Source organism: Delphinapterus leucas, chromosome 1 (genome assembly GCF_059928025.1).
Source record: "Delphinapterus leucas isolate spDelLeu-1000000601 "Yukka" chromosome 1, BTC_Dleu_Yukka2, whole genome shotgun sequence".
NCBI classification, from domain to species: Eukaryota; Metazoa; Chordata; class Mammalia; order Artiodactyla; family Monodontidae; genus Delphinapterus; species Delphinapterus leucas.
Genome location: NC_143129.1, coordinates 11,518,940 through 11,543,832, shown reverse-complemented (window position 1 = coordinate 11,543,832; position 24,893 = coordinate 11,518,940). Strand labels below are relative to the sequence as shown.

The window sequence follows — 24,893 nt, the reverse complement described above, 5'->3', positions numbered from 1 at the left end:
TTATTTCATGTGTATGTGGGTGAGACACCTCCTGGGTCCCTTGGCATATTGTGTTGAGTCCCACACCTCCCTCAAAGACAGGTTTGTTTGTGGATGGATGTCAAATTTCTGTTGTCAGTTCAGGAACAAAAACAATGAATGTCTTGTGCCACCATGATCCCATGTTTTCTGGTAAGGGTTTAAAGTTTATTTTGTCTAACACAAATATAACTAACCCTGCTTTCTTTTGGTTACCATTTTCATGGAATATCATTTTTCATCCTTATATTTTCAGCCTGTGTTTTTCCTTAAAGTTAGTTTCTTATAGAAAACATAAAGGTGGATCTTGTATTTTTATCCATGCATCCAGTTTATGTCTTTTAGTGTTGCATTTAATATATTTACATTTAAAGTATTTTTGTTGATTTTGTGTGTGTGTGTGTGTGTGTGTGTGTGTGTGTGTGGTACGCGGGCCTCTCACTGTTGTGGCCTCTCCCATTGCGGAGCACAGGCTCAGCAGCCATGGGTCATGGGCTCAGCTGCTCCACGGCACGTGGGATCTTCACGGACCGGGGCACGAACCCATGTCCCCTGCATTGGCAGGCAGACTCCCAACCACTGCGCCACCAGGGAAGCCCGATAATTTTTTACTTTTATCATTTTATTACTTATTTTCTGTTTGCCTTGTAGTTCTTTTGTCTCTCTTTTTCTTTCTTGCTATCTTCCTTTGTTTCATTGGGTTTGTTTCCTTACTTGTTTATTTGTCAGTTTAAGTAGGCTTTGATTCCTTTCTCTTTTCCTTGATGTAATGTATAGGTATACTCTTGTTGGGGCTTACATAAAATATCTAATTTTTACAGTTGTAAACTTTTATCTCTCTCCCCTTCCATGTTAAGTTGTTGACACCACAATTTACATCCAATTTTGTTTGTAACCATTTATATAATTTGTTATATTTATTCATAATACTTTTGCCTTTTAACTTTTATACTAGCATTAAAAGTGATTTGGGGGGGCAGTGTCAAGGTGGTGTTGTGTGGAGACGTGGAGTTAGCATCTCCCCACCACTAGCGTGCCTGCTGGCTGCTGGTGGGGGATTCTGACCCCCCAGGAGACAGGAGGAACCCCCAAGTGAACGTTTAGGATGTGGGGGGATGGAAGGGGGAGGAGAAGTTGAGGCCAGACAGGATTGGCACCCCGGAGGTCAGGGAGATCAGAAGAGGCAGGTGGGAGGGACACTTGGGAGGAGCGGGAGAGGAGCAGAAGGCAATGGCCCCACCCACTCGAGCCCAGGAAGCCTGCTGGGCTCCCAGGTGAGGTCCCCTGCCCTCTGAGACCAGGAATGGGGGACACGCCTGTGCCCCTTCAGTTCCTTGAGCCTAAGCACCACCCCCCACAGCTCCCAGGGCCTTTTCTAGCCCTGTGGGTCCTAAGCATAGGCCCTGCCCACCACCCAAACTTCGCCCTTGCTTAGGCCCCACCCTCCACAGCCAAGGCTTTCCTCCTCCTTTTTTTTTCTCTTTTTTTTTTTCTTCTTTTCTCTCCTCCGCTTTTGTAGTATTGTGGTACTGATGTACCTCCCGGTTGTTGATTCATCTGTATTTTTATTTTTATATTCTTTCTAATATATCTGTTAGTTTCCTAGTCTAATTTTATTTTTTACTTTGTTATTGTTCTCTTTTTATTTACCACCCCATGTGGCTTGGGGGATCTTGGATGCCCCATGAGGCAGGGGTTGGGCAAATCTTCTTCCATGGGAGCTCCAAGTCCAAACCATGGGACTAAAAGAGAACCTAAGACCGCAGGGAATATTCATCAGAGTGAGGTCTCAGGGAGGTCCTCATCTCAGCATCAAGACCCAGGTCTACCCAACATCCTATAAACTCCAGTGTTGGAAGCCTCAGGCCAAACAACAGTAAGATAGGAACACAGTCCCACTCATTAAAAAAATTAAAAAAACAGACAGCAAAAAAATATGTCACAGATGAAGGAGCAAGGTAAAAAGTACAAGACCAAATAAATGAAGAGGAAATAGGCAATCTACCTGAAAAATAATACAGAGTAATGATAGTAAAGATGATCTAGAATCTCGGAAATAGAATGGAGGCACAGATTGAGACGATACAAGAAATGTTTAACAAAGATCTAGAAGAACTAAAGAACAAACAAAAAGAGATGAACAACACAAAAACTGAAATGAAAAATACACAAGAAGGAATCAGTAACAAAACAAATGAGGCAGAAGAAGAAATAAGTGAGCTGAAAGACAAAATGGTGCAAATAACTGCTGAGGAGCAGAATAAAGAAAAAAGAATGAAAACAATGAAGACAATCTCAGAGACCTCTGGGACAACACTAAACATACCACATTCGAATTATAGGAGTCCCAGAAGAGGAATAGAAAAAGAAAGGGTCTGAGAAAATATTTGAAGAGATTATAGTGGAAAACTTCCCTAACATGGGAAAGAAAATAGTCACTCAATCCCAGGAAGCACAGAGAGTCCTATACAGGATAAACCCATGGAGAAACACACTAAGTCATATATTAATCAAAGTATCAAAAATTAAATTCAAAGAAAAACACTAAAAGCAGAAAGGGAAAAGCAACAAATAACGTTCAAGGGAATCCCCATAAGGGTATCAGCTGATTTTTCAGCAGAAACTCTACAGGCCACAAGGGATTGGCAGGATATACTTAAAGTGATGAAAGAGAAAAACCTACAACCAAGATTACTCTACCTGCAAAGATCTCATTCAGATTCGATGGAGAAATCAAAAGCTTTTTCTGACAAGCAAAAGCTAAGAAAATTCAGCACCACCAAACCAGCTTTACAACAAATGCTAAAGAAACTTCTCTAGGTGGGAAACACAAGTGAAGAAAAAGACCCACAAAAACAAACCCAAAATAATTGAGAAAATGGTAATAGGAGCATACATATCAATAATAACCTTGAATGTAAATGGGTTAAATGCCCCAATCAAAAGACACAGACTGGCTGAATGGATACAAAAACAAGACTCATATATATGCTGTCTACAAGAGACCCACTTCAGACCTAGGGACACATACAGATTGAAAGTGAATGGATGGAAAAAGATATTCCATGAAAATGGAAATCAGAAGAAAGCTGGAGTAGCGTTACTTGTATCAGATAAAATAGACTTTAAAATAAAGCCTATTATAAGAGATAAGGAGGGACACTGCATAATGATCAAAGGATCAATCCAAGAAGAAGATATAACAATTATAAATGGTTATGCACTCAACATAGGAGCACTTCAATACATAAGGCAAATGTTAACAACCATAAAAAGAGAAATTGACAGTAACAAAATAATAGTAGGGGACTTTAACACCCCACTTACACTGATGGACAGATCATCCAGACAGAAAATAAATAAGGAAACACAAGCTTTAAATGACACAATAGGCCAGATAGATTTAATTGATATTTATAGAACATTCCACCCAAAAGTAGCAGAATACACTTTCTTCTCAAGTGGACATGGAACATTCTCCAGGATAGATCACATCTGGGGTCACAAATCAAGCCCTGGAAAATTTAAGAAAATTGAAATTGTATCAAGCATCTTTTCTGACCACAACACTATAGGATTGGAAATCAATTACAGGAAAAATACTGTAAAAAACACAAATACATGGAGGCTAAACAGTGCACTACTAAATAACCGAGAGATCACTGAAGAAATCAAAAAATACCTAGAAACAAATGACAACAAAAACATTATGACCCAAAACCTATGGGACACAGCAAAAGCCATCTAAGAGGGAGGAAAGTTTATAGCAATTCAATCTCACCTCAAGAAACAAGAAAAATCTCAAGTAAACAATCTAACCCTACACTTAAAACAGCTAGAGAAAGAAGAACAAAGAAAACCCAAACTCAGTAGAAGGAAAGAAATAAAGATCAGAGCAGAAATAAATGAAATAGAAACAAAGAAAACAATAGCAAAGATCAATAAAACTAAAAGCTCGTTCTTTGAGAAGATAAACAAAATTGATAAACCTTTAACCAAACTTATCAAGAAAAAAAGGGAGAAGACTCAAATCAATAAAATTAGAAATGAAAAAGAAATCAAAACTGACACTGCAGAAATACAAAGGATTATAAGAGACTACTACAAACAACTATATGCCGATAAAATGGACAAACACGAAGAAATGGACAAATTCTTAGAAAGATGCAACCTTCCAAGACTGAACCAGGAAGAAATAGAAAATATAAACAGAACAATCACAAATAATGGAATTGAAATTGTAATTAAAAATCTTCCAACAAACAAAAGTCCAGGGCAGTTGGCTTCATGGGAAAATTCTATCAAACTTTTAGGGAAGAGCTAACACCCATCCTTCTCAAATGCTCCCAAAAAATTGAAGAGAAAGGTACACACCCAAGCTCATTCTATGAAGTCACCATTGCCCTGATACCAAAACCAGACAAAGATATCACAGAAAAAGAAAGTTACAGGCCAATATCACTGATGAACATAGATGCAAAAATCCTCAACGGAATACTAGCAAACAGAATCCAACAGCACATTTAAAGGATCATACACCATGATCAAGTGGGATTTATCCCAGGGATGAAAGTATTCTTCAATATACGCAGATCAATCAGTGTGATACACCACATTCACAAATTAAGGAATAAAAACCATTTGATCATCTCAATAGATGCAGAAAACTCTTTTGACAAAATTCAACAGCAATTTATGATAAAAACTCTCCAGAAAATGGGCATAGAAGGAACTTACCTCAATATAATAAAGGCCATATATGACAAACCCACAGCAAGCATCATAATTATGAAAAACTGAAAGCATTTCCACTAAGATCAGGAGCAAGACAAGGATGTTCACTCTTGCCACTCTTCTTCAACATAGTTTTGGAAGTCCTAGCCATGGCAATCAGAGAAGAAAAAGAAATAAAAGGAGTATACATTGGAAAAGAAGTAAAACTGTCAGTGTTCACAAATGACATGATACTATACATAGAAAATCCTAAAGATGACACCAGAAAACTACTAGAACTAATAAATGAATTTGGTAAACTTGCAGGATACAAAATTAATGCACAGAAATCTCTGGCATTCCTATACACCAACAATGAAAAATCTGAAAGAGAAGTTAAGGAAACACTCCCATTTACCATTGCAACAAAAAGAATAAAATATCTAGGAATAAACCTGCCTAAGGAGGCAAAAGACTTGTACTCAGAAAACTATAAAACACTAATGAAAGAAAGCAAAGATGCCATAAACAGATGGAGAAATATATCATGTTCTTGGATTGGAAGAATCAATATTGTGATAGTGACTACATTACCCAAAGCAATCTACAGATTCAATGCAATCCCTATCAAACTACCAATGGCATTCTTCACAGAATTAGAACAAAAAATTTTACAATTTGTAGGGAAACACAAAAGACCCCAAATAGCCAAAACAATCTTGAGAAAGAAAAACGGAGTTGGAGGAATCAGGCTCCCCGACTTCAAACTATACCACAGAGCTACAGTAATCAAGACAGTATGGTACTGGCATAAAAACAGAAATATAGATCAATGCTACAGCATAGAATGCCCAGAGATAAACCCACACACATATGGGCAACTAAGTTATGACAAAGGAGGCAAGAACATTCAATAGAGAAAAGACAGCCTCTTTAATAAATGGTGCTGGGAAAACGGTACAGCTACATGTAAAAGAATGAAATTAGAACACACCTTAGCAACATACACAAAAATAAACTCGAAATGGATTAAAGACTTAAATGTAAGACCAGACACTATAAACTCTTAGAGGAAAAACACTCTTTGATATAAACCACAGCAAGATCTTTTTTCACCCACCTATTAGAGTAACAGAAACAAAAACAAAAATAAACAAATGGTACGTAATTAAACTTAAAAGCTTTTGCACAGCAAAGGAAACCATAAACAAGACAAAAAGACAACCCTCAGAATGGGAGAAAATATTTGCAAAGAAACAACAGAGAAAGGATTAATCTCCAAAATATACAAACAGCTCATGGAGCTCAATATCAAAAAAACAAAAAATCCAGTTAAAAACTGAGCAGAAGACCTAAATAGACATTTCAACAAAGAAGACATACAGATGGCCAAGAGGCACATGAAAAGATGCTCAACATCACTAATTATTAGAGAAATGCAAATCAAAACTGCAATGAGGTATCACCTCACACCAGTCAGAATGGCCATTATCAAAAAATCTAGAAACAATAAATGCTGGAAAGGGTGTGGTGAAAAGGGAACCCTCCTGCACTGTTGGTGGGAATGTAAATTGATACAACCACTATGGAAAATAGTAAGGAGGTTCCTTCAAAAACTAAAAATAGAACTACCATATGACCCAGAAATCCCACTACTAGGCATATACCCTGAGAAAACCATAATTCTAAAAGAGACATGTACCACACAATGTTCATTGCAACACTATTTACAATAGCCAGGAGATGGAAGCAACCTAAATGTCCATCGACAGATGAATGGATAAAGAAGATGTGGCACATATATACAATGGAATATTACTCAACCATAAAAAGAAACGAAATTGAGTTATTTTTAGTGAGGTGGATGGACCTAAGAGTCTGTCATACAGAGTGAAATAAGTCAGAAAGAGAAAAAAAAATACTGTATGCTAACACATATATATGGAATCTATATATAAAAAAAAAGGTACTGATGAACCTAGTTGCAGGGCAGGAATAAAGATGTAGACATAGAGAATGGACTTTGAGGATACGGGGTGGGAGGGGGAGCTAGGGCAAAGTAAGGGTAGCATCGACATATATACACTACCAAATGTAAAATAGCTAGTGGGAAGCAGCAGCATAGCACAGGGAGATCAGCTCAGTGCTTTGCAGTGACCTAGAGGGGTGGGATAGGGATGGTGGGAGGGAGGCTCAGGAGGGAGGGGATATGGGGTCATATGTATGCATATGGCTGATTCACTTTGTTGTACAACAGAAACTAACACAGTATTGTGAAGCAATTATACTCCAATAAATATCTATTTTTAAAAAAACTTATTTACCCATCACTGTATTCTATATTTGTCTCTATATTTACCATTACCAATGAGTGTCATACTTTCTTATGCTATTGTGCTGGTGTTTAGCACCCTTCTTTTTCGACTTGAAGAACTGCCTTTAATATTTCTTGGTATGTACATCTAGTGGCGATAAACTCCCTAAGCATTTGTGTGTCTGGTCATATTTGTACCTCCCCTTTATTTGTGATGGTCCAATTTGCTGGTATAGTATTCTTAGCAGTTTTTTCTTTCAGCACTTTGAGTGTATCATCCCACTCCCTTCTGGCCTTCAGCGTTTCTGCTGTAAAATCACCTGGTGGTTTTACGGTTCCCTTCTTTGTGATGTTTCCTATTGCTGATTCAATATTTTACTTTGTCTTTGACTCTAGACAACCTGATTATGTGTATCAGTCGGGGGGAGGGTTGTATTTTTTGCAGTTCATCTCACTTCATTCGGGCTTAGTGGACCTGAATGTCTATTTCCTTTCCCAGATTTAGTGCATTTTCAGTTGTTTTAATATGTTTGGTTCAGTTTTCTGCTCCTTTCCCTCTCTATTGTCCTTCTCAGTCTTCTGTAACATATATAGTGATCATTTTGGCAGTGTCCCATAAGTGCCGTAACCTATGATCACTTTTTTACTGTTTTTTTCTTTTTGCTCTTCTGACTCAATTACTTTTAGTGACCTCTGCGTCCACTGATCCTTTTTTCTGCTTGTTCTAGTCCGTTGTTGAACCCCTTTATTTAATTTTTCAGTTTATTTATCACATTTTCCAGTTCTACCATTTCTCTTTTGGTAATTTTTATATTTTCTATCTCTCTGTTGAAATTCTTACTTTGTACATTTATTGCTCTCCTGTCCTTGGTAAGCATGTTTATGATGGCTATTTTGTGGGTTTTGGGGTTTCTGTTTGTTTGTTTGGGGTTTTTTTGCCATTGAAAAATGTATTTTATTTCTAAATATTCCCTAGTAATAAACCCACAAGCTTTAGTTACAAGAGGGCGAACATCAGAAGCAAGGGAAGAAGCTGAGTACTTAGGTTTGGACACGGGAGCTGCCCGTGACACTCACCTGGGACATATGTCAGGCCCAAACCACCTCTGCTTTACTCTTTTGTCAAATTTTTTGCTCTATGACTGCTATTTTGAATCTCTGTTGGGGAAATCACTGTAAATGTAAATCACCTGTCAGGTGATTTACATTTAGTTAGTGCTGGTTTATAGATACTTATCTTGTTCTTCTGACTGGAACGTATTTCTCTATTATTATTTTTCTCGAATCTCTGTGTTGATATCTGTGCATTAGATGAAACTCCCACATCTCCTAGTCTTCACAGACTGGACTCATAAGTAGAAAGCCTTCATCAGTTAGCCTGGCCAGAGATTCTGGATGTCTCTCTAACTTCTATGCTCATCCAAACTGCTGTCTTTGTACCTAGCATCTTCCAGGGGTCTAGAGTATGCCAACTCCCATCTATGTCCTGAGACAGGTGACCTAGAAGCCAGAAAAGCTGCTGAAGCTGGGAGCTGGACTTTATCCCCTCACTCACTCTGCACTGAGCTGGGGAGAAGGGCTGTGGAAATGCCTGCATGCTCCTTCAAACCCTGTGCTCTTCCAAACCATGCTTTTGCTCTCTGTAGTCCCCAGGCACCAACAAATTCTGGGCTTAATCAGCTGTCAGAGAGAGGTTAGTTAGGAGCCAGTTCCTTAGGCAGCAGCCAGAAAAGACGAGGGTTTAGGGCTTCCCTGGTGGCGCAGTGGTTGAGAGTCTGCCTGCCGATGCAGGGGACACGGGTTCGTGCCCTGGTCTGGGAGGATCCCACATTCCGCAGAGCGGCTGGGCCCGTGAGCCATGGCCGCTGAGCCTGTGTGTCCGGAGCCTGTGCTCTGCAGTGGGAGAGGCCACAATAGTGAGAGGCCCGCATACCACACACACACAAAAAGAGGATGAGGGTCTAGATGTGTAGTCTAACTCCTTCCATGGAGAAACTGGGAGCTGCTCCCTTTGTACTAAGGTCGGAGATGACCTGTGAGCAGTGCTAGCACAGCCATTCCACTTTGTCCTCAGTAGTACCAGGAGACTGGAAATGCTGGGCCCTCCCAGAGGCAGGTGAGTTAGAAGCCAGACCCTGGACTAGCAGTTGGAAAACTGGAGCCCTAGATTGTGGTTCAAACTCTTTGCTCCTCCAGGAGAAGCTGGGAGTTGAGGGTTCCCTCCCAATTATATGGTGCTGTGCCTAGGTGGGATTTATTGTGAGAGTGTGTCTCAGTTTTTCCTAACAGTTAGGATTTTAGCATTTTCTCACTTACCTTGAATGCAGGAGTCTCTCAACCAGTGTTTTGAATAACGGGAGCTGATACGTGCATAGCTGTTAATTCAGTGTGTCTGTGGGGAGAGGTCGAGGCATCCTATTCCACCATCTTACTAATGTCACTCTATTCTTTCAAATTTATATATGTTGTGTTTGCTTTTCTTTTTATAGTTTTTAAGTAAAAGGAATTACTGATTTTCAATCATTGTTTTCTATTACAGATTTTCAATCTTTATTATTTTCTATTATTGCTATTTAATGTTAAATTTCCCCTCTCAGCACACTTTCATGTCATTTCATAAATCTCATAAAATTTTACTTATCATGTTTTTATTTTCATTCAATTCAAAATATTCAAAGTTTTCTCTTTTGATTTCTTCTTTATCCACGAGTTATTTAATAAATGAAGCTGAGCTCTGTGAAGAGACCTAGTAAGTGACAGAAATGTACTTTACTATTTCAAGTTTAGTTATACATAGTTTGACGAAGCATCATTTAGTCCTTTGTAGACTGAATACATGTGTTGATCATTGTCATCTCCATTGAACTCCATATATTGACATGGCTTTAAGCACCCAGTTTTGATGACAAACATTTCAAATTCTCAGATACAAAGGCTATGGTAACTGTGGTGGAAGATTCCGAGATCATCACCTGATCTGAGATACCCCAATTTGTTAACTGTGTTCTGGGTTGCTTAAGAGATCCAGACTAAGCAATGTTTCTAACAAGCCCCAGGAAAGGAAACCCATTGTTAATAGAGTTCTGACATGCTGTAGGATTCCAGATCCATTAGACAAACAGATTTCTAATAATTTCCTAGTAAGGATTCTGAGTACTTTAAATCTTGCTTTGTTCTAAAAACATGAATAAAGTGTCTTGATTTAATATCTTTGGAAACTCGTAGATTTTTTTCTCTCACACAAGAACTTAAATGATTAGGATTTTTCTAGGTTTACATTTATAAATGACTCCCCATTTTTCTATAGTTATATTATTTGCATCCTTATAAAATGTTTATCAAATATATGCTTATCTTTTCTTTATGCTTTCTCCCTTTTAGAAACATGTTCAAAATCAGATATACAAATTAAGAACGGATTTTTTTCTGAATCTACCTTTACATATTCTTTAAATAAACAAACACAGTATAAGTGTAAATCAGGATATGTAACAGCAGGTGGTAATACATCAGGATTAATTACATGTCTGCAAAGTGGATGGTCAATGCAACCTGTATGCATTAGTAAGTAATTGATTATTTTGTATTCATTATCCTAATGATCACTCTAGAGAAATTTTCTTTAACTTCATTCTTTTTACCCTTTTTTTTTTTTGCTGGGGTGGGGTGGTATGAGGTGTTGATGTGGTCCCATGGCTGTATTTGAAAAGATAAATTTTAAAATGAGTATCATTTTTTACCTTTTATGATTAATTACTAGTAGGGTAGAATATCACTGCATCCTTCACTTCAAGGTTTTTTCACTTTAACACATCCCGTGATTATAAACTAATTTAGCTAGGAGACATACCTATATTCTGGTATAAACTCATTTATTTTTACCTGAATCCTTTATGCCAATTGCATCTGATTTTATTTTATGAGACTTTTATGTCAGAATCTTTCCTCCTAAGCCTAAAGGTTATGTTTTTAAGTGAAGATATGAGTCCATAGTGCATAATCTTCAAATAATATAACTTGTAAAATTTATATGTTTGAAACTGTAGGGTAGATCCACTTGCGAAAAATTCTCTCTGTTAGGAAATATTCATAAACATCTAGTAAGTGGAGACACAGAAACACTTCTAGATAGGACCAAATTCTGATGTGCTGAGAGGTTTTGTTGTCCCACCACACAGATGTTTATGACGATTTTCTAAGGAAAATTTGCTGAGTTTATCTTATTCACCCCAAAGCTGTACAATGATATTTTTGAAGTGATATTTTACATAGTCACTGCAAGTGAAGTGGATATTTAAAATATCCCTTTCTACTGTTTACATTTTATTTCTTTTTCTTTCCAATGTCTATGCTTAATATGGGCACTAGCCAAAGAGAAAATGATAAAAGTTGCCCCCATATCAAACTCACTTCGTACTAATATGTGACCAATTTTCCATTCTAACACTCTTTTCATGGAAGAGAAAACTTCTCTATTACTTTTGTTTTTACTAGTATAGTTTTGCTTTAATTTTTTAAAGTTTTAAGCTGGCTGGCTACATAACACATTATGAAATTTGAGATTAATTATTTAAACCTTTATTAACATCACTCTATTACAGTGTTAGTGAAAATTGATACTGTTCAATTTTACTTTCTTGTAAAGAAACATTTTACTTTCTTGTAACTTGTTATAAATAATAGAACTACTTCTGCATTCAACCTTGATAAATATAAAAGAATACACAACCATTAGAAATATATTTGGGAAAGCAAAATCAGCATGTGACTTTAAATATTAGTGTGTTTTAAAGTAGAATTCTATAGAATGTTTAAAAATTTACTTACCTTGTTGAAAATTACTCTTTTTTTCAATTAATCAATTTTTCTCTGGCATATATGTCACAACTTCTAATAAATTCAGCATATTAATTCAGAAAATGCTGTTACAAAAATAGTACAATACATCTGTAATGGCTTATTTTATTACTAGCCTGGGAAAAATGCATAAGCGTAATTAAATTGAGAAAAATGTTCATAAAGAAATATTTCAGAGACATTAAGTGTTGAGAAAAATGTTGTGTAGAAACATATTTTTTCAGGAATTCCCTGGCTATCCAGTGTTTAGGGCTCTGCACTCCCACTACAGGGGGCACAGGTTCGATCCCTGGTCAGGGAATTAAGATCCCGCAAGCCGTGTGTTGCAGACAAAAAAAAAAAAAAAACAATAACAGAAACATATTTTTTTCATTTTGAGTAACTATTCCAGGACAGTGATCTATCACTGGTATTCTTGGATTATTTTTGCCTCATAAATTATTAGCACATACTAATTGGTAAAGCCCCCTTTCCCCTTGAGATGAAACTTAATCAGATTGCCCACTAAATAATATTAGAAATGAAATATTTTTATTCCATTATCCCTTAGAATCCTGTGATATGCCAGTATTTGAGAATGCCAGAGCCAGAAGTGATGGCACATGGTTTAAGCTCAATGACAGCCTGGACTACGAATGCCTTGATGGGCATGAGAGCCGAGATGGACACACCACAGGCTCCATAGTGTGTGGTGAAAATGGCTGGTCTGGTAAACCTGCATGTTATGGTAAGAACTCCTTTACAGCTGTTATTCTTTTCAAATGAACATAATTAACAATAATCATCAAAAATGTTTTATTTTTACCAAATTTGACTGATCTAGAGTCATTATTAAGGCATGATGATTAAAATCAAGATGTCTCCTTCTGCTTTAATGTAAACTGGATGGAGGGGAAATTTTGAAGTCCAAAGACTCACTCATTACCAAAATGACAGTGTCTTACAACCTCTTCAACTATTTTGCTCCTGAGTTTCTGCTCTATACCTCCTAGCTTGAGTATTAATTTCTGCAGGTACTGAGAGGAGCTTTTTATTTTCCCACCGTGACACGTTCTGAGGACAGTGACATGAATCTCTTTTATGTTTGCCAATCAGCAGTCTTTTCTCCAGGGCTAGAAACGGCTTCAATCTCTGGCCAACTGAATGGATGTTGAATGTTCCAAGCCAAAGGAACAGTATATGCAAAGCTTTGGCAACAAAACAATATTTGGGAAATACCAAGGTTAATGGATTCTACTCAAGGTGTGTGAGAATTTTATGAGCTGAGGCTGGATAGGAGGCAAAGGAAAGATTATCCAGGTTACTTCAGGGCATGTTCACATTTGGATTAATTTTATGATTGATGAAAAGTCATAAGGAATTTTAAGGAAAGGAATGATATAATTTTATTTGGATTCTTGAAAGTTTTTTTTTTTTCAGGAAGCCATGTAGGGTGAGAAAAAGTGGGGATTAGATAAGGTTATGGCTGAAGAGATGCACAGCAGAGGATAGATTTGAGATATATTTTGTTGGCAGAAAACACAGATAATGTCACTAAATGATGGATGTCGAAAAGAGCAAAAAGTCAAGGGACTCGCGTGCTTGCTCTCCATTGCTTCATAAGCAAGCAGGTAAATGGAAATGACTTTGCCAGGTGCTACTGGCAGGAGAGAGAACACTTTGGGAAGAACACGGCAACTTTTGACTTGAACACATTGTGATTGGGCTGCCCATGGACCATAAAAATTGGATATATCCACTACAGAGTTGAATACATGGGTCTAACCAGGAGACACACCTGTGAGATTATCACCCTATAAATAATGATATCACATTGGGAAAGAATGTAGAATGAAAACAGAAGAGAGACCAAGACTGAGCCCTGAAGCATTCCAGCATTTAGGTGTCAGACAAAGAGGAATAGATGGCAAAGTAGATAGGAAAAAGGAGAACCCAGAGAATTTAGGGGAAAAACTTAGAAATGAATGTTTCATAGATGTGGAGAGAAGAAAATGTGTAAAGGTAAAGCAAGTATAATAGATCAACTAATGGTGAATCCTGTGGAGTCAGCCTGGATGGGTTCTAATTCCAGTTCTACAGTTTGCTAGGCATGTATCTTAGGGCAACAACCAAGCCTATTTGAAGCTTTGTTCACACTTCCTAATCTGGAAAATGGATTAATAATTACAAATGTTCTAATATTTCAAAGGATTTTGGACTAAATTATTCATATAAAGTTCTTGCCATAATGCCTGCCATACAATAAAATCAAGGAAATTGTCATCTAATTACATTATTATGATTGTTAGAGTGGTGAATATTTCTAATTCAGTAGATGTGTCCCATTAGAAGACTAAAAATGTGGTGGATTTGGCTACATAGAGGGCAACAAAAACTGCAACAGAGATGGTTTTGGATGCAGTAGACAGGGAAAAACCTACATAGAACCTGCTGAAAAAATGATTAATAAGAAACTTATCACAGCATGTGGACATAACTCTTTCAAAAGATTTGCTTGTGGCAGAGAGGAGGAGGTTCAGGATATATTGCTAGGGGAATTACGCACTGAATAAAGAATTGTTTTAATGGGAAAGATGAGAGTGTGTTGAACGCTGAAGAGGATATGCTAGAGAGGGGAGCAGGCAGAGACTGAACACAGGAAGTTCCCTGTGAAGGAGAAGGGAAAGGAACCCGCGCTGCTGAGAAAATCCTGGGCTTTGGTGGCAACAGCTCTACTTCCAACTTCCTATCAGGAGGAAGGAAGGAAAATGGATGTGTAAATCTAATGCTGAAAAGAAGCAGTCGCTGATGGTTTCTATTTTCCTTTGAGGTAGGAGACAAAGTCATGTGAGATTAAGTGGTGCACAGGGGAAGGAGGAGAAAGAACACTAGGCAGAGTAGAAAAGATTAAAAATAGAGATTTCAGACAGACACACAGAGTGAATTTATAATGGAAATGAGACAGGCTTGTTCAACAGTGTTCTGGGCACAAATTTCACTTTTCAGGCTGTCAACAAACACCTAATATGACCTAGAAGTAGGCTAAGAGAAAAATGGTGAAAGATACAAACAGGGGACCTGCCTTTCAAGAGCTTTCATTCCACTATGAAAAAACAACAAATAATTAAGGTAAATAATGAACCAAAAGGTAAAATATTTCTAGTGTATTTTCCAAATAACTGTATTCGAAGAACAAAAGAATCCAAGCGCTTAGAAAATAGGAGGGGACTGAAGGCTCTAGTTCCTACAGGAAGACATCTATGCAAAGAAAAGTTGGAAACCATTCATTCAGCATAGAGATAAGGGTCTGTGCAACAGCCGAGGCAGCAAAGAAATTGACCTATTTTAAAAATTCTGTATTGACTCTGACTCCAGGGGCAGATAGATGACATTGGAAGTGTAGGCAAGGAATGGATTGTAAAGTGTTTGGAGCTTACTCTAAGTAAAAGGGGAGGCTCTTAACATGATCATGGCTTTCTTAAAGTCACTGTCTTTATGTGAAGACAGCAGTTGGAAAATAGCCTACAACCGATGTTATTGTTAATGCAGCATTTTTCACAATATGATAAAATAGGAATTGTATATACGCACAACATATATAAACACAGACACATACCAATAAAAGTATTGCTATGTGGAAATTTGGAGTAGAATTTTCGGAAAGGAATCTCAGTTGTTCTCATCAAGCGTGACCTTCTCAACGAAGCTACAAAACTCAATATTAACACAAAACGAAAACTATTTTTTGAGTTATTTTTTGTGACATTACTTTTAAAAATAGTTAACTTACATCTAACTTTATGACTATGTGTTAAGACTTGACTTTCAGACAGTATGAATTTTCATTTTGGTGAAATTCTAATTTTCAAATTCCAGTTTTGAATTTTATAAATTAATTAACAAGATAGGAAGACTCCGAATAAGAAAAATGCAATTTTTCATAATTTGTAGCAATGTCACAAATTTCATACATTTTATAAATTTGGGGGTATAATTTTACACATTTCTAAATTGAGTCAGAATAATTATAAATATATTAATAGTAAGATCATTTATAGGTACAACAAGAATAGATACTTGTATATCCTATACATAATCATGACACCTAGAATATGCCTATCTCTGTGGCCTTGAACATGTTCCTCATTTTGTTTCATGTTTCAATTTGATCATGTTTCAGTTTGATTTCCACACTTGTAAAATTAAGGGATTTTTAATGTTCCTGTAACTCAAATACATGAGAAATGTCTCCCTTGTGTGTTCTGGTTTCCCAATTATATTTCTAAAAATACCATTTTTCATTTGTGTGTAATTTAAAAATTGTAGCATTCGTTTTCTTTAACATGAGAGAATCTTTTTACTTTTTGAGACAGAAAAAATAACATTAAATTTTATAAATGTCAGTGATAAAATCATATCCAGTTCAAACAAGCTGACTTAACAAATAAATTATCAGGACACATACATTGCTGTTCAATACCTTAATATTTCTCAAAGAGCCCCATATGAATGGAGAGGGTGTATAAAACCTAATATGTAATGTTTTTCAAGGAAGAGCATTTATGTGCTGCCCCTCTGTATATGCATGCAGTACCCAGCACCTCATTTTTACATGACACATATAATATTTATTTGGCAATGATTAGTTGTATATTCTCACTAAATTATTTGTCTCTTTCTATAGAAAGAGAATGCAGTATTCCACAAATGGAAAACAATTTAGATGCTAATCCCAAGAGAGACAAATATAGATTTGGAGATGTGTTGAAATTCTCCTGCATACAAGGACTTATTATGGTTGGAGCAGATTCAATTCAGTGCTACCACTTTGGATGGTCCCCTAATCTTCCAACATGTAAAGGTAAATATTTATCTTACAGCTGCTGAACAAGAGTTAAAACCTTAGACATCAACCATTTCTTTCCTCTCTTAATTTTCTGTCTGCTTCCAGTGCATCTATAATCTAATGCATTAAGCCAGAGGTATACCCACCAAGGACAAGTGTTGGGTTGTAGATAAAACAGTTTTCCTTATTTAAGAAATTAATCTCCAGTTGCTTCTTGAAATGTGTGGTGGAAGTATCCACAGATATGTATAAGGAACCTGACACTGGCAGAATTTCTTGTTAAGTTTCCTTTTGCCTACAATTCCACCATTAATATTGGACATTTTATATAATGTGGGACTTACCTTAAGTGTCATCAAGTGTGTCTAAACAATGTTCAAGTAGCTTATAGTCAATTCAATCATATGTATGGCTGGAATAAAAGTTAAAACTTGATCAAGGGGCTTCCCTGGTGGCGCAGTGGTTGAGGGTCCGCCTGCCGATGCAGGGGACGCGGGTTCGTGCCCTGGTCCGGGAAGATCCCGCATGCCGCGAAGCAGCTGGGCCCGTGAGCCATGGCCGCTGAGCCTGCGCGTCCGGAGCCTGCGCTCTGCAACGGGAGAGGCCGCGACGGTGAGAGGCCCGCGTACCGAAAAAAAAAAAAACTTGATCAAATACTTGTTTCAAAGGATAATATTTTTTCCAAAAGTTTTGATCCAATGTTTCCATGGAATAAGAATATTGTTATAATTTACACACCCATATTTATTAATTGGTTTGCATACCTATTTAGGGTATCTGGATTATTGAACATGTTTTCTGGGCTTACATAGACTTCCAGTATGTTAGCTCAGGATGAGTAATAGAACTAGGAAACAGAGTCTGGTGTAAACACCATTGTTTTTTCATTGTTTAAGAATGCTAAAATAAATTATGTAATAAATAATAAACTAACAAAAAATCTCTGCATTAGCTGGATTTTTAAGCTGTAAAATAGACCACGTGACCATTATTTACACAGCATGTCTACTGTAGGGCAAGTAAAATCGTGTGCTCCACCTCCTCAACTGCTCAGTGGGGAAGTTAAAGACACACAGAGAGAAGAATATGGACACAGTGAGGTGGTGGAATATGTCTGCAATCCTGGATTTCTGATGAAGGGCTCTCATAAAATTCAGTGTGTTGATGGACATTGGACAGCTTTGCCCGTGTGTATTGGTAAAGTATTAAAAATAGTAATATTTAAAGGTAAGTCAACACTTTTATTTGTACTCTTATACAAACTTAAATGATAAAGACGAACATATTTTTGTGAAATTTTCCAGAGGAGAAGAGTACCTGTGGAGATATACCGGAACTTGATCACGGCTATGTCAACCATTCTGCCCCTCTCTATCACCATGGAGACTTGGTAGAGTTCAGTTGCAGAGAAGCATTTACAATGATTGGACCCAGATCAGTCACATGTATTCGTGGAAAGTGGACCCAACCTCCTCAGTGCATTGGTGAGAATGCACTTCTCAAATTGACATTTAACATTTGCAGCCATATTGTTGAAATTTAGAGTTATCCTTGAAAATGTCAGCTTAAATTATAATGATTCCCAACATTTGTTGTTTATAATTCAATATATGTCTGAAGAGGAAAAGTATAAACTAGAAGAGAATTTTATGAATCTTTCTGTCCTGATATTAACATTGTTTATCTTTACAAGTGTGAAGCTAAATCTTATTGATATTCACATGATTAAAATATGAGTACTAGTTACCAGGAAAATACAACTATCTCTGCAGAAATACCAGTTTTGTTTTTATATGATACTCTTTCTTTTAGGACCTTTAAAACAAGGAAATATAGCTAAGAAAATACCCATTTCATGCATTCCTTTAGGAATCTTGCCTCTCTCAAAACTTCTAACAATGATGATTTCTCAGTCAGTTTCAAATGCAGCAAAAAGAAGTTAATGTGCTGGAGGGAAGGTGGGCTCAGGCCCTCCCAGTCAGTAGGTAACTCAGTCACAGGAGGCCCTTGGGCTGGGGCCAGGAACCTGCCCTGACTGATGCATTTCACTGTAAGTGAATCATCCTGACCTTTGGATGACCAAGTCTTTGATGACTGACCGGGAGAATCTTAGCTATCTTCCTTCACTTTTCCCTTAGATGACTTCTTTCCTGGAGTTTTCCTGGGTCCTGCATTCAAAGAGAGCCCTGGATGCCTGGTCTTATTTATTCATCAGATTTCTAGTCATTAATTATTCCAAGAAGAAGGTAGAGCTTAGGCTCAGGCTCCATGAGAGCAGGGATTCATACCTGTTTTGTTCACTGATATATTGCCAATACCAAAAGACTGGCTGACAGATGGGAGATATTCAATAGGAGCTTATTAAGTTAATCAGTAAATTTCATTGTTTATTACTCCCTACATTTTTGCTAAACACAGTCCGGTCCAAGGTATTGCCAGTTCTTCACCAAACCTCATCTTTATCCTCTTCCATCTCCACAAATGACCTCGCCTCACTAACTTTTCATTCTACCTTACACCAAAACATGTGCTTCAATTATTACTCCCCTGATCTCAGAGTTTTCCTTGCAAAGGTTAATCCTCTACCTGTATTCAGTTTAACATAATCCCTCTCAGCTATAATAGACCTTATTCCAATTTTCTCCTCTCAGTGTTTATTTTGTAACTCTGTCTAGTCTAGCTTTTCATTCTTCTTACTATATTTATTTTCTCCTAATAAATAAGTTTGCTTTCCTTTCAGAAACCAGTCAATCATAGGATGATGACAGCAGCCACCACTGCTCCTTTTGAGTATACATCTTCCTTCAGTTACCATTCCCTGAAGAATACTATCGGCTTTGTCTCCCTCAACACTCTGAACAAATCCTAAAAATAGGGCTGATTCTCAAGCCTCTAGTGTGTTTTGAATTCATCTCCTTATTTCATGTTACTTTTTCAGGGTTGCATTTTCAAATCATTACTTTTCGATAGCCAACTACTTGACTTTTATTTATTCTGTTATCCTCACTTGACTCTTATCACTAACAAATCATAACAAATACTACCAAAGACCTATACTGATATTTTGTCATATTCAAAAAGGACTTCCACCTGCATTGATTTTTTGAAATAGGTAGCCATATAAAAAGCTTTTTTAGTCCACATTTAACTTTTTTTCTGGAGCCAGAAAAAAAATTGTTATTATGGCATTATATTGGATCATAGAATGACCTGGTGTATAATATAGCTTCTCAAAGACTCTACATGTATATACAGAAAACAAGTTTTAACTTTAAGTACCCACTTTCTTATTCCAAGTATTTGTTATTTTTTGGTGATCATTCAAAAGATCTTAAAAATTAAGATTCTATTAAAAAACCCTTAGATGTACTTTTCTTATTATGTTTCATTACTTTTCTTGAAAAAATATATATAAACTAGCAACTTGATATTCTATATCCACACATAATTGTTTTTATTTTAATGTTTTAAGATTGTGAATTAAAAGCAATGCAGAGATGCTTGAGACCTAAAAACAAATGAATGTGAACATTTGCACATGTTTCAAGTTTGGGACCAGATTATTCATGCGATGACTATTCACTATGTAGATCATGCAAAAATGTTCCAGTCCAAAATGCAGAATGTCTTTAGGATGGATATTTTCTCTGAAATTTCAAAAACTGGATGCAGGACTCAGGTTCATATATAATAGTCCATTTCATGCAATTTGATCAGTAATAACTTTGTTGGTGGAACTTGTAGGCATAAATTGTAAGTTCATTATATTACTGACTTCATAGCTATTTATTGTATTTGTTATTTGGTTCTTAGAATTAGTCTTTTCAAGGGAATATTTTCATTTTATAGCAACAGAGGAACTTAAGAAGTGTAAATGGTTAAAAATATTTGCATCTGAGGGAAATCCATCGGATAAAAAAATTGAATTTGACCATAACACCAGCAAAAGTTACAAATGTCGAAAATCAGAATACAAACACTCAGTCTGTATAAATGGAAGATGGGATCCTGAAGCAACCTGCAAAGAAGGTAAACTCTTCTTTATAATGTTTTCAAAAATGTATTCTATTTCTTTCTAACTTGTAAAAGTAGTATCTTTGTGTCTTTCAAGGAAATTTAGTTATTTATCATTACAAATAATTTTCAATCTGAAAGGTAATTTAGAAACAAACCAAAACACTGTTTCTAAATATTAATTGTATCGTGTGCATTAGTCAGCGATATGACACAACACCCAGAGCCTTGGTGGCTTTAAATTAACATCTGGGCAGTAGGTGTGCTCATTAGCATGGGAAAACCATTGCTTTTGATTTCTTACATTACACATAAATGTGCTTATGTCTATGCTGAACTATTATGTATTTATTCATGTATCTATTTATGTATCAATCTATGTATCTATCTATTTATATATATTTATGTATCTATCAAGTCATCTATTTATCTGTTTGTGTATCTATAGCTATCTTAAAAAGTCTTGAATCATATTGACACCACCAATTCCAATTGAATAGGCTCATTTCAGTTTTTTACTTTCACATCTGTACCTCTCTTCTCTAACTGTAGGACACCTTGACTCACTATCCTCAATATTTTTACCAATTTGTACAAGCCTATAATATACAGAAAGTAGCTTCAAACCAATATAAAAACAAATCTACTATCTAGTGTTCAACATCTTATAGTTCTTTCTTATATGCAGTTCTCTATGTAAAAATCATACCACACTAAAGCTGTTAAAGGAGAATAAATTATTTAGAAAAACATAAATATTTGGGAATTAAACAACAAACTTCTAAACAACTGCCATGGCAATATACAATGTGTACTGTATATTATACATGATACATTTATGATTGCTTAGTCCTTGTGAATTAACTCTTTTATAATTATAAAATATTTATTTATAGTTTTTGTAACACACCTTGTCTGCAAGTCTATATTAGCTTATTTAAATATAGTTAATTTATTTAAAACAATTTATTACCTTCATATGATAAAGGAATGCCCAACAAATTTCAAGTAATCAATGTCCTCAAAGCAAATATAAAATTAAAAGAGAACTTGCTACACAACTGCATCTTTAAGGAAACAAATAATATTTAGAGGCAGTGAAGTACGTGTGTTCTTCTACATTTTCTTCTAGAAGCTTTATAGTTTTAGTATGTATATTTAAGTATATTATCTGTCTTACATTAACATTTAAGTATTGCATAAAATAGGAGTTGATTTTTTTATATATGGATAGCCAATTGTTTTAGCAATATGTGTGGAAAAGACTTTGAAATGAAAATCAATTGACTATGGAAGTGTTGATTTATTTCTGGACTTGCAATTCAGTCCAGTTATCTATTTGTCTGTCTTTATTCCTGCCAAATTGCCTTTGTAACTAGCTTTTTAGTAGACTTGAAGTCTGTGAAGTCTGATATGTAGTCTCCAAGTATGTTCTTCCTACTCAAAATTGTTTTAGTTATTCTGGTCTTTACATTAACATAGAAATTTCAGGGAAAGCTTATTAATTGTTATAAAATTTTTTTTGTATATGGAAAGGGATGGCTTTATAATGAGAAATAAATTAGGGAGAATTGACGTCTTTACCATAGTGAATATTCACATCATAAATATGGTATTCTCTTTATTTATTCATGCTTCTATTTTTCCAGTAATGTCTTAAGTGTAAAACACTTATAGTTCTAAAAAATTTTGAATTTACATGTGAAGTCATCTGATATGTAGTTTGCTTTTTTGGAAGTTTCCCTTGATAAAGAATTCAATTTCAATACGGAGTGTGCTATTCACATTTTCGATATTGTCTTTTGTCAAGGTGTGAAAGTTGTATTTTTCAAGAAATGTCTCCATTTTACCCAATTTAGGAAATTGATTGATGTAAAATTCTTTCTAATAGTCGCTTAACATTCTATTTTTCTTTTAACTCTACAGTATATTTGGTGATATCACTTCTTTCGTTCTTGGTATTGATAGTTGTTTCTCTCCTTTATTTTGATCTTCTCCCAAGAGTTTTGTTTTTCAATATTATTATTTTCAAATAACCAATTTTAGCACTCTTAATTTTCTCCATTTCCTTTCTTCTCTAATTTTTAGCTCTGTTAATTTTCTCTGTTTTCTCTTTTCTATTCATCTTTCTCAATTTTCTCTCTTTTGTGGACTTAATTCTCCTCCCTTATAATTTCTTGATTTTAATTTTACTCTCTCATTTCTTAAGATAGAAAATTAAAACATTAATTTAAGCCATCCTACTTTCTAAATGTAAACCTGTAAAACTACCTTTTTCCCTTCTAAGTGCTGCTTTAGCTGTGTCTCAAAAAATTATAAATACATCCAATTTACTTTCATTTAGTTCTATGTGGAATATTTTCTAATATTCCTAATGACTTCTTCTTTGACATGGCAGTTGTTTAGAAGTTTGTTGTTTAATTCCCAAATATTTATGTTTTTCTAAATAATTTATTCTCCATTTAAGAGCTTTATTGTGGTATAATTTTTATATAGAGAGCTGAATATATTTAATGTATACAGTTTGATGAGTATTATGGGTGTTTGCATAGAAAATTTATTCTTATTGATTTCTAATCTAATTCACTTGTCACAGAACACACTGTGTAATTTTTCAGTATTTTGAAATTTGTTGTTTCTTTATTGCACAGCATATTGCCAATCATTGTGGTATTTCCTTTTTCATATAAAGCATATGTATAATCTAGTTGCTAGATCAGGTTAAAGTGGTTCCTAGTGTTCTAAAAATTTATCTATGTCTTAAACTGTTTTTTTTCTAGTTGTTCTATCAGTCAGAGTAAGAAGGCTATCAGTATTGTTAACTAGGATTATGGATTTGTCTATTTCTTCTTTTAGCTCTGTCCATCTTTGCTTCATTTATTTGATATATTTTTAGATACATTATACATTTATGATTGCTTAGTCCTTGTGAATTAACTTTTTTATAATTATAAAATATTTCTTTATAGCTCTTGAAATACACCTTGTCTGGAAATCTATATTAGCTTATTTAAATATAGTTAATTAATTTAAAACAATTTATTACTTTCATACAATAAAGGAATTCCCAACAAATTTCAAGTAATCAATGTCCTCAAGTTATTCTCTCTAAAGTAAAAGCAAATATAAAATTAAAAGAGAGCTAGCTACACATCTTATTCACACATGTCAAAAATCCCTAAACTAAAAAACCCCATTTTCGGTGGTTTACTAACAGAAAATACGTTAAATTAAGTAAAATGAAAAGGAAAACAGTATACTTTGAAATCTATAGGATACAGCAAAAACAAAGATATTTGTAGTTTAAAGCATGCATTACAAAACGAGGAACAAACTTAAAGTAATAGGAAGTACAATCTAGAATCTAGAAAAGAACATACACCCAAAGAACATAGAAGGAAAGAATAATTAAAATTAAAATATCAATTATTATAATAAGCTAAAAAATCATAAATAGCTGATTTACAGAATATTAATTCAGTTTATAGGGAAATGTAGTGGATAGACCAACTTCTGCAAGACTTATTAAGAAGTACAGATTAATATTATTAGGACAAAAGTGGTTAAACATCAGACACAAAAGAAAATAAATTCTTGAAAATACATTGAAAAAAATGTCAAGATAGTTAAAACAGAAATAAGAAAAATATTTTGGATGAAATATAAAATACTTCTATTGATGTAGAGCAAAATAGAAAATCTGATATTAGTTAGCATGAATGAAGTGTATTCAGTCAAATATTTCCCTGAATTTAATACAAAATATTGAACAATTGAAAGGATTTACAAGACTTTCCAGTATATACTTGCATATGCCTTCTAATGAAATAAAAATGCAGTATGGCAGGAAAAAACAAAATCAAGAAGTCACAGAGAGGTCCAAAATCTTCCAGGTATAGTCATGCAGAGTCTTCCCTCAGTTGAGCAGGACAGGCTTTGTCTTCAAATTATGAACTGCCAATATATATCTGAGGTATCTCAATTTTATGAGACTCAGACACAGTTTACAGAGGGGTCTTTTATACCCTGCTGGTCACGTAACTAAAGCCAGGTTGTCTAATCCGTTAAACCAGGTGTATTTCATCAATCTGTATATCTCTTAACAGCACAGGAAAGCTAGTAAATTGTACCTCCAGAAGAGCTCTGAACTGT

The 24,893-nt window shown here is 35.3% G+C and overlaps 1 protein-coding gene across 1 annotated transcript in view; it reads left to right on the top strand.

The window, feature by feature from the left end:
* CFH (complement factor H) overlaps positions 1-24,893 on the top strand; it is a 118,825-nt gene that overhangs the window by 45,713 nt on the left and 48,219 nt on the right. The window contains exons 10-15 of the mRNA XM_089906579.1: positions 10,427-10,609; positions 12,453-12,629; positions 16,566-16,742; positions 17,742-17,924; positions 18,032-18,211; positions 20,577-20,756. Coding sequence (XP_089762705.1) covers positions 10,427-10,609; positions 12,453-12,629; positions 16,566-16,742; positions 17,742-17,924; positions 18,032-18,211; positions 20,577-20,756 — 1,080 coding nt within the window. The remainder of the gene's footprint in view (positions 1-10,426; positions 10,610-12,452; positions 12,630-16,565; positions 16,743-17,741; positions 17,925-18,031; positions 18,212-20,576; positions 20,757-24,893) is intronic.